The 11,186-nt window shown below is 46.0% G+C and overlaps 1 protein-coding gene and 1 long non-coding RNA gene across 5 annotated transcripts in view; one reads left to right on the plus strand and one right to left on the minus strand.

Annotated features, from left to right (window-relative positions):
• The window catches only part of LOC116848785, a 113,925-nt gene that overhangs the window by 65,085 nt on the left and 37,654 nt on the right, over positions 1-11,186 (minus strand). The window lies entirely within an intron of this gene.
• Positions 1-11,186, plus strand: part of LOC116848767 (homeobox protein invected-like) — a 97,307-nt gene that overhangs the window by 54,841 nt on the left and 31,280 nt on the right. Inside the window, exon 2 of one of the 4 annotated variants that reach the window (XM_032825244.1) lies at positions 6,511-7,007. The exons of the other annotated variants lie outside the window; for them this stretch is intronic. Coding sequence (XP_032681135.1) covers positions 6,511-6,521 — 11 coding nt within the window. The 3' untranslated portion in view covers positions 6,522-7,007. Of the gene's footprint in view, positions 1-6,510; positions 7,008-11,186 lie in introns of those variants that run through there. 4 annotated transcript variants of the gene reach the window in all.

An 11,186-nucleotide genomic window follows, 5' to 3' on the forward strand; every position in this document is an offset into this window, starting at 1 on the left:
CCTCACTTCCCCACTTTCTCTCTCTCTCTCTCTCTCTCTCTCTCTCTCTCTCTCTCTCTCTCCCTCTCTCTCTCTTGTTTCTCGTCCGTTTCTCGCTATGTACGTACGTTCGACGCATTTAGTTACGCGTTCAAACACAGTTGGCCGTGGTAGTTGCCGAGATCCGTGTAAGAGACGGCCTCTTGATGTACCGTCGCGCTGTCATGAAGTCACGACCGATCTGTCAGTGCTCCCGTCTTTCTTTCTTTCTTTCTTTCTTTCTTTCTGTCTCTCTCTCTCTCTTTCGCTCGCTCGCTCGGGAGCGCTGCGGTGTGCGTTGGGCGCGATCGCGTGGATCGTGTGAATCGTTTTTCGACGACCGCGAGGGAACCAAAGGCTACGACGATTCTCAACCTTCCTCGGAAACACTTGGCGTCCGCCAAGACTCGATCGATTCGCGTAATCCGTTTAGCACGGACGTGACCACGCGTTAAATACGTCCTAACGCAACGTGTGCATTATTCACAACGGGGCGAGATGTTGCTTATACTTGAGATTATTTACCGAGGTACACGGCATGCTGTGCGCGCATAACACACAGGAGGCACATAGAGAAAGCATAGAGCAATCCTACGTCGGGCGCGAGCATGCTTATCGTCCGACCGAGTAGTATTTCCTGCAAACCGCGAATAGCGTGTAACGCCGGGGTATATGCGCATCTTAAATCTCTCACTTTGTCCACATTTCTTGCACGTGCAGCGCGCGCACACCATATTAGCGCGGTATCTCCTACGCGCGAGAAAATAAATGCGAGCCTATTCGTTCCAGGTGTGTGAGAATACGTTAACTTTCCGACTACGTCCGTATTCTCCCGCTCCGCGAGTGAACAGCGAGTGCATATAGAATGTCTCGCCGCATATAGAACTATCATCGGTCCTTCTCCGACCGACTACACCCACGGATGAACAGTTCCGCGAGTGAGAATTCGATTAGACAGCCCCGCGAATTTTAACTTCAAGTGTGCGAGTGACTGCGAGCTCAGTCTGTCGAGCTTAACCCTTTGGAGCACAATGGCTTCACCGTGAGATCACCTATTAATTTCAAAAGTATCCCTTAGGTTGTCATTCCCTAGACATGTGACATGAATATTTTATTAGAATCCGAATTTTTAAAGTCCTGTGCTCCAAAGGATTGAAGCACAAGTCGAGGAATGAAACTTAGTCGTTAAATTGCAAATTTTTACAGTCTGTAATTTATCTTCATTTTTGCTTGCTCAAACATTACATTTGCTACATGAAAATTAATCTCTTCAGTGGTGATTCAAGATAATTGTGCGATTTTTTTAATAAGCATGTACTCTTAAATTTCTTTTTTTTTTATTACCATTTTGTCTAAAGAATTTTGGAGAATAAAATACAAGGATACCTGATATGTATACCTGTTTTGTATTCGCTATGAGTAAAGAAAATATATGCAATAGTTAAGTAAGTTAAAAGAAATTTTTCGTATTTCACCACAAAACTTTTCCGCCACACTAAAAAGTACTTGAAAATTTATTTGTGGGATATAAAGGTTATTCATAAAAAAGATCAATTTTATTTATCACAGAAGTAAACTTTATCTCATAGGAATAAATTTTATATCTCACAAATAAATTTTCAATTATTTTTTTCTCTGTGCGCTTAAAGGGTTAACGTTTAATTATCGTGTGAGATCAACTGAAAATTAATTCAACTACTCGTGAACGTCCGTTCCGCAGTATCGTGGACAAAATTACGGTGTTCGTGAGAGTAGACGAGAAAAGAAAAGGACGAGAGTAACGCAAATTCTGCGTGCGTGAGAATCGCGCGTCGCGTCTCGTGCTTACCGTCCATATTGTTGGGCTTACTTATAACTACTTTCTGTCTACCGATACCTCGCCGATTCCACTCGAAGAGAGGGAAGGAAGTGCCGTGGTAGGGAGAGGCGGAGACGAAGGAAGGTGGAGGCACTCGCGCGCACGTGTGGTCGGCGGCGTATCGCTCAATTGAGCGAACGCTGCGAAACCGGTCCGTGGCTTTCGGACAGCCGAGACGACAGCCGCGCGTCACGTTGTTGCCGCGACTTTGACTAATTCGTCGGCATTCGGGCACCGTTTTATTCGGCTGCCAAATGCGACTACAATCGCACAGGTCGGTTCAAAATTAAAGTGATTGTGACACGTAAAAAAAAGTTGCAAAAATACTCTTGACGATCGATAAGAGACCTCGAAGTTACCGACAGAATCATCTTGAACTAAAAGAATGATCGCGGAGAATCCTAAACTCTCAAATATGAACGGACAGGTGAGACAGTTCCAGATATGGACGAACGGTCGAAAGCCGCGTCGCGGAGATCGTCAATTTCGACGCCGTTTTTAGGCTCGTTTTAATCTCGATTAGACGGTCCATTGTGCTCGCGGACCCTGAATTTTCATCGAGAACCCGCGTGGGAGGAAGATTGCCGGTTATTATCACGGAGGAGTGGAAGTAATTTGAATTTAGTTATTCATGATTTTCTTGTTATTCACATTTCGGTATTGGCCGCCTTGATAAATTATTAATAAGCGCGATTATTTACCGCGCTGTAAATTCTCCCCGAATTATGCTGCGCGACGCGCCGCACGATCGACTGTCTCTCAATCGACACGGCGGCGAAATCTATCCCTCCGCGCGATCCTCCTCTCGTTGTGTGCGTTAAATTGTGCCATGAATTATGCATACGACCCCGGTACACGTTATTTATGTTGTTAAATGTATCCTACGGAGCTATCTCCCGAGCTCCTATCTCCCGAGCCTTGCTCGCGCGTTGCTCGCGCTGTCGGCGAAGGTACGATTTGATTTAGACATTTCGTGCGGAACTCCGATTTAACGATCCTCGGCTCTGACCCAACGTGTGTCTCGAGTGTCCGTCTATTAACGAGACCTCGCCGAGACATCTTTTATTACCCAACATCGCGCGTACACGCGCGCGCAGCATACCGTTAAATAGCTTTCTCGGCGGTTAATGAAAAATCCTAAAAATAGCCCCGCGCGGGACGAAAGCTCGGAATCGGGCGCAAAAAATCGGCACCCCCACCCGGTGACGCTAAGTGCGGAACGGTAAGAATAGTTTCGCGTGCGTAGGCAGAGGTGCGTATGCAACGAAGAGAGAGAGAGAGAGAGAGAGAGAGAGAGAGAGAGAGAGAGTCGCGTACGCGAAAGAAGAGAGAAAGGAAGAGAACGAGAGCGCGAGAGTTCAGCGAGAGAGGGAAAGAAGAAACGGTGGAGGCTGAGAGACACAAGAGACGAAAGAGAAAAAGAGAGAGACAGAGAGCCCGGTGTGGGCCGGGTTTTATTAATACGCTTGAGGACAAATTAGCCAGTTGATTGCACGATTTAATTATAACCGTCTCCCCCTCCCTCTCCCTCCCTGTACGGCGCCCATCTCGCTTCATCTCACACGTGCAAGAGAGAGAGAGAGAGAGAGAGAGACGAGCAAAGTCGAGAGGAAAAAGAGATGGCCATACTCGCCGAGGCCCTGTCGTGCCGCGGTATTAAAACGTCGACTGCTTTATTAACGGAGGCCTCGAACACGCTCCTTCCTCTTTCTTCCTGTGAGCGGGTGCGTGAACGCGCAGCGTTGTCCTGCCACAAAGTGACAAAGCAGCCGGCGACGCCGACTCGGACCTCCGGAGAAGATCGCCTAATTTTTAGAAGCGAACGCGCGCCGCTTCGCTGAGCGAAACGGAGAAAGGGTTGGGAGAACGCAAGAGAGACGGAGGAGAAGAACGAACGAATTATGTCGAATTGGAGCATGAAGCGTTGCTTTCTTCTTAAAGATACATTTTGGCCGTGATGTCATTCGCGGCTGTTTCAGGGTTCGACCTCGGGTCGCAATTTCTCTCCGCTCGGCTGCTTTAGTTCAATCGATTGCTCGTCTACTGAACGTAAAATATTAACTTGACGTCGCAGCATTTGTTCCACTTGATTTTCGTTAATTAGTCGCGACCGGGAAAAGTATGAAAATCCAATATTTTCTATAATTACAATTAAAACTACTGAGAGAGAGAGAGAGAGAGAGAGAGAGAGAGAGAGAGAGAGAGAGAGAGGATTTGATTTCTACCTAAGTCGCCCGTCTCGCTAATGGGATTTTGAGAAGGTACGAAAACAGCGTTTGCTAAGCGTAGAGTTTGGGAACGTCCAACATTCGAATTCCTATGCTAATGGGCGCTACCACGCGCTTAACACGCAAATATTTGTTTTCACGCGCAAGTAGACGCTAACAATTCAACTGTTTTACCGGACGGGTCTTTTTCTTCTACAAACACATCTCGTCGCGTAAAAAGTTCGATTGAATCAGTAAAAGGATTGTTTCTCACCGATGGGATCAACGAGTACACACTGTGAGAGAAAAATTACTGAAGAAAGAAAAAATATTTATTCAGTGCTAACGCATATTTACTTATATCGATATAAGTCCCTTATGACTTTATGAAAGAACTGTGAAGTTTCATTTGATTGTCTCACGTCGTGATAATCACAACAGTCTTTCTGGATTGCTACTATTACCTGATCCTTTCATCGAGATTTTACGATGCTAACTAAGCCACCAATTATAACACACATTTCAGTGAAAAATACACTGTGATTATACTTTAAAGTAATACTCGAAGGAATTTCGTTCCGCAAGGTCCAATCGCGAACCAAACTCGAGCGCGACTTCTGCTTCTAATACTCGCAGACTCGCAGGAGATATGAATTTATTTACCCGAAAGGTGACGAGTAAACCGTGTTGGAGCCGCTGTCCGCACCTCTCCGCCGTTCGTCGCGCACTTCGCGCCCGGTCCGAAATAGAATCCGTGTGTTCAGTCGTGTTTGGTCAGTCGAGAAAACATCGTGGAGGGTACTCGATGTACGGAAAGGTCCCACACAGAAATCTCTTATTCTCCCTCTCTGTTTCTCTCACGGAGAACGAGTCTGTCCGTCCATCCGTTCGTTCGTTCGTTCGTTCGTTCGTTCGTCCGCCCTCGTCTTCATCCTTTTTCGAGACTATACATAGTCACTATTCATCGTTCGTATAACCCAGCCGACCTACCCGATGGGAGCTGAGCCCGAGTAATGAAGACGTTTCTCTAGGTTAGGGGAAGTTTGACGTTTTTATGGGTCAGCCTTGGCTCCTCTTTTTTTCGACTCTCCTCTTTCTCCAGCACGACCTCAGCCTTCCGTCTACTTCGTCTTCCTCGCATCCTCCGCTTCCGCACCTCTCCTACCAGCTCTCTCTTTCTCCCATGTTCCTCGAAGAACCAGCTAGCTAAGCCGACACGACCCGTTATTGACGGGTCTATCATCTCACTAATTCCATAATAGAAGATTTTCGGTTTTACAGCGGATGTTAACGACCGTGCGAGGGAGACCGCGGCGTGGTGCGACGACCTTTCGCCAGGACGAATGTCCGAGAACGCAATGTCTCGATTGCGCGATCGCTGTTCCGCGGAAATCGCGAGTGACTCGATATTGTCTAAACTAGTGTCTCGAGTTGAAATTTTGATCCTACTTTCAGCTTCACTATTCCATCCAACACCTATTTTAACGCTAAAGAAAGTGAAATTTCGAACATCATCAGAATCAAAGTGGGAGTAAACTGTAGCATTAGAATGAAACTTACTTTGCTAATTTAGCTCCTACTACGTTGTAGAATTCAAGGTTGCATAAGACCAAAATATCGCACTTTTCGCAATGAAAACTTTGTGCTTTTTTTAAAATTATTATATTTCATAAAATGCAAAGAGTATGACAATTCGTCTTGTCAGTCTGTCACGAGACATGTGTCACCTTCTTATGAAATAATTATGTTGTGAATTATTTTTTCTATGGCTAATACGGTTTTATCAATGACGCTCTTGGCTACCTGCGGCATGTCAATTTAACATTTCCGCGTAAGGACGTCGTAACCGCGAAAATCGAGACGTCCTTCCCTCTCGAACGAAACGATCCACTTGGGCCGGTCGATGACGGTGGTCCTCGAGGCACAAAGCCTCGTCATTTAAGCGACGTGCATTTTATTGACGCGGCACGATCCGGCGGTCTCTGAAATACTTCACCTTTCGTGGACAGGAGTTCGACATTCTCCTGCCGGCTAACGTGATCCTCGTAAAGTCAAGCGAGCGAGCCATTGTCATCGTCACCGGGCTCGTGTGCGAGCTTACCTTGCGCCCGATAGAAAGAAAAAGAAAATAAACGACGCGCGCGTTATGTCATTTTTTGATGAAGGGAGGGAAACGGAAGCTCGATAAGATCGAACTCGAAATATTCGTCTGGAGAGATACGCGGCCGGCGCGTAAAAATGAAGAGTTCATATAATACGTTTCAATAACTCCCCACACGATTAATCTTCCGCGAGAATCTACTCTAGACGAGTCGTCGACGAGAGGATCCGACTTTCAATTACGCGCAGCATTCATTTGAAAGTCGAATATTAAAATCCATTGAATATTTATTAATAGTAATTCCTACACGATCGTCTAATCTACAGGAACCATCTAAGCGAAGATAATTACTTCTGGACTCCGGGAGAGCGGGACAGAAAGGAAGAGAGAAGGAGAAAGAGAGAAACGCGCTCTACGCATTCATAATTCAAAGTCCATCAACTAGTTGCGAGCAACTTCCTAACCAGCAGTAGCAAAGCGGACGCATTCTCCTTCCCGCGGACGAACGGTCGGATGGAAGTCGCGTTTTCCAGCGTTTGCCATCCTCGAAAACCTTGAATTAAGCAAAGATCCTCATCCCCAATCCGGTACACTTCATAAGTATATGGAGCAGGAGAGGGGAAAATCATTGAAAATTTTATACATATATATGTATGTATATGTGAGACATCTTAGTTAAGCCTAATTCACTATGTACTCCTTGCTTCCTGTTTCTTTTTCTTCATTTCTTTCTGACTTACATTTTATACTTTAAACCAGAAGATAAAAAATAAGAAATAGAAGATAAAGAATAAAAACACATTGTAGATCAGACTTCATAGACATGTAAAAAATAATATAACAGCAATGAAGACCTGCTGTATACACAATAAAAACTATTGCTCAGATAAAACTATTCTTACTTAAAATAAAGAAGAAGAAGAAGCAATTGCTTCTATATATTGCTGGTTTACCGCTATGAATTTTCTTGGGAAGGTCTTTCCTTGTCAAAAACATTTGAGAAATCGTCTGAATCGCAATGAACTGAGACGAGTTTAGAGACCGAATTAGAGAAATCAGCGTCTCGGATAGTATGCGGAAAAAACCAGGACAAAAAGTGAAAATCCGAGGAAAAAACGGAATGTCTGGTCAATTGAGCCGGGAGGGAGGAGGTGAACTAACGAAAGTTTTCCGCGTCCCCAGCCCGATCGTCGTAAAGTCCAAAGCGTGCGCATCCCAGCGCAGCTCTGTAGTTTATCGTCCGTTTTCATCTACACTCGGCCCGGCACGAACGTGCTCGGGCATAAGGCGCGCACCTCCTCGCACAGAGGAAAGATAAATAGACGGGGGTGGGTGGAGACTTAACTCAAATTTTGCAAGCCGGCCGCATACGTCGCCGCGGAAGCAGTTTTATGGAGATTGCGCACATTCCAGCCGCGGAGGATATCATTAAGAGGTCCAGAGCCATGGCTGCTCCACCTCTTCCCCGGCTGTTTTCGAGAAGAGAGCCCTCTCTCGCCTCTTTGTCGACGGTTGCCGTTCGAGTAAGCGCGAAGCCCGCGAGACGGACGAGCGAGGAGAATCACCGGCGAGACCGAAGAAGAAGTTTCGAGCGATCCCGAAGAGTTATCCGTCTGGTGGCCGCGGAGCTCACTGACCCGTCGTACTCTTTCCGTTCGACGACAGCCAGGCTCTTTCGGCCCGTCCCGACCCGCGCGTCCTCGTCCTCCGTGTATTACGAGGTACTTCGGGTATCGAAGCTCCTTCTTCTCCTCCTCGTCCTCTTCATCCCGCAGTCCGTAGGCGCAGGATCTACGGGGGCCCTGGCGACCCCGCACGGGGTCGCCGTCGAGCGCGGGCGCGGGCAGGAAGAATTTATTTCGGCGGGGTCGCCCAAGCCCGTCGTGCGACGACCCCGAGACGTCTTAACTTCGACACGTCGCGAACACCACGTCGCGTATCGTTGTATCGTTCGTTACGCTCTCTCTCGTTAGCGCTCTCTCCTCTCCCGCGCTCTTCGCTCGCACGGCACACCCGTGCGATACACTGCACGGCGAAACCCGCTTCAGGACGAGCGCGTTAACACATGAAAGACGGTCTCCGGCTTCAAAGTGTCCCTACCGAAATTTATTCCGCCGGGGTCGATGCAGCCCATCGTCGTCGTCGTCGTCGTTTCGCGACCTTGGATCGTCTCAACCGCGTTCATTTTCGCGAATTACGCCCACTTAGCTCGATATATCTCGCCAGTTATTTCTGTCTATCGAGAAAACTGAATCCCACAAAGATATTCGGGATACAATGTTTCCTCAAGGAAAATTCACACTTTCGCAGAAAGGCAGTAGCCAAGTTAGAACTCGTGCTGGTAGAAAAGAAGGGACCACCAGCTCTTGCCTTTCTGCTTTTCTACTAAGGTGTAAATTCTCCCTTAAGACGAAACTGCGGAAAGATGTTAGAAATATGTCGGCACGATAAGATGGCGTCGGAGAGATAAGACGGTATAAGAAATGATAAATCGGTACATGAGTGTAATGGATACATGCAATGGTGATGGAATGCGACTTGTTTTTCGACGACGCGAAGAATCGAACACGCGAGGAAAAGATAGCGAGCGAGAAAGAGGGGGGGGGGGAGAGAGAGAGAGAGACAGACGTCTGTGGCATTAACATGGGATTCACAATGACGATAAATCTCGCGGCGCCGTGATTAGGCTAACGAATTCGAGAATTCTTGGGAATTATATGAACCAAATCACGAAGCTTCTAATGGCTCGGATGCGTCCCGCGACGTACCCATAAAAGTCTCTTGGATGCTTCACTGTAGCAAATTCTTCGAGGCGCCCCGAGCCGGCAGCAGGAACCGTAGACCCTGAAATTCCACGAGAATTCCAACCACGGCCGGTCACACGATACCACTCCGCTAATCCACCGACGGCGGAGTGTCATCGATGGAAGGAGAAGATTAGAACCGCGCGATTATCTTGGTCTCTCGCTCTCCCCACCTCATTTTTGTGTACATTTTATCAAAATAAAAGAAAAAGTAAAACAATACACGGAAAACGCACTGTACTGTATCGAGAAAGAATCTCTACAGCTGATTCAAACGCTGAAGAGTGTCATCGCGAATATCGATTAAAACCGCTAATTATAGTATAACGAATTAATTACTCAAATTGATTTTCATTATCACGACGTGAGACAATCGATAACGGAAACTCTCTTTAAAATCTTTTTTAATTACAATTATGAGGCAAATGTATTTAATTGACCATTAAGTTTACGTCATACAGTAATATAAATTTTTCGTTGTAATGATGCAACGATAAACTTTTATTAAAAGTTGCACTCAAACGTTCATATATTGCATTTTACACGACACTGTTTTGAGCAAGTTTTAACCTGTTTTCATAGTTCAATCTGTCATTCTGTCATTCAATCTGACAAATACACATGAGTCCCTTATAATGGATGCAATCTTTACAAATCGACTAATAAGAGATTACTCGATTTATCAAACCAGTTTATCAAGTACTAGTTTATCAAGGTATCAGTCGCGCGATAAATCGATTTTGAGCAATCCCAAGTCAATATTAAAATAGAAACCTACGCATGTTCTAAATTAATCGAACGTCGCGTTTGTGCATCTTCACGGTCTTGACCAAACAACCATCAGTCGCGGAAAAAAAGATTTGGTTGAATTAACCAAATATCTGGTCGAATATGAACGATCCAGAAATTCCCATTGAAGTAACCCGAATTCTGTTTAAGTTAACAAGATTTTTGGCGGATTAACCAATGTCTGGTTATTTGATCAAACATGTCTAGTTAAATAACCAGACATGTTTAATTAGTCTGCCAAAAATCTTGTTAACTTAAATTAACAGAATTCGGATTACTTCAATCGGAATTTTTGGATCGTTCATATTCGACCAAATATTTGGTTAATTCAACCAAATCTTTTTTTTTTCGTGCGGATATTTTTCGCAGATCCAACCGACGCGGTAGCTTCCCGGCGCGTCACGGAGCGGGAGTAAAATCGCGTATTTGTGTCCGTCGACGACATGCGTGTGGTACGGAGAGCAACGTGTGGCGCTCGTGCGTTTGTGCGTTCATGCGTGTCCCCGCGTAACCGTGGCTGCTCCAAATCGAGCGTTGTGCCGCATATAGACCGGTTCCGTTGACACGTAATGCAATGTTATCGAGAGAGGCCGTTACCGACCGCACCGGCACTGCGGGAATTATCGCCGGGAGTTATCTCGATCTTTGTTTGCTCAATTTATTTCGCTCTATCGCTGGATACGCGCGATATTTCCCCTCTTTGCGATACAACGCGCGGCGTATTCACCCGCGAAAACCTGTCAGCAAGCAATAATCGAATTCGCGAGGTCGCGCAAATTTCTCGCGGGTCTATCGGCCGATTCTCGAGGTTACCTTCCTTTCATCAAAGTCGAAAATGCGCATGCAAGTCAAAAAATCGAAATTTTGGCCTTATGTTAAACTTTAAATACTATAACGCAGTAGGAGCTAAGTTAGCAAAATAAGTTTCTTTCTAATGATACAATTTATTCCTACTTTGGCTCTGATGATGTCCGAAATTTTCACTTTCCTTAGCATCAAAATAGGTGCTGAATATATAGAATAATGAGGCTGAAAGTAAGATCAAAATTTTGGAGTGCCGCGCATTTCTGTCGTCGTGCGGGTAATATCTGAGCTGCAGGAATTTCTCCTTCATATCGTCGCACGACCAACCCTCCTCGCTTGTGTCACGTTTGCGCGCGCGCAATAAGAATTTCGCTGATATTCGCACGTCCGACAGACTCGTCCCTAGGTGTATCTACGACGAGAAAGCCGACAGTAAATTCGCGCACACACCACATATCTGTCTTCATCCGACTTTGAACGTCTCCCGGCATTTCGCCCCGTTGCCTTTCGTCACGCTGCTTCCTCTCTCTTCTCCTCTCCTCCTCTTTCTCTCTCTCTCTCTCTCTCTCTCTCTCTCTCTCTCTCTCTCTCTCTCTCTCTCTCTC

This window comes from Odontomachus brunneus, unplaced genomic scaffold, assembly GCF_010583005.1.
Source record: "Odontomachus brunneus isolate Ranch 3 - 2012 unplaced genomic scaffold, Obru_v1 Obru_scaffold_005, whole genome shotgun sequence".
Taxonomy (NCBI): domain Eukaryota; kingdom Metazoa; phylum Arthropoda; class Insecta; order Hymenoptera; family Formicidae; genus Odontomachus; species Odontomachus brunneus.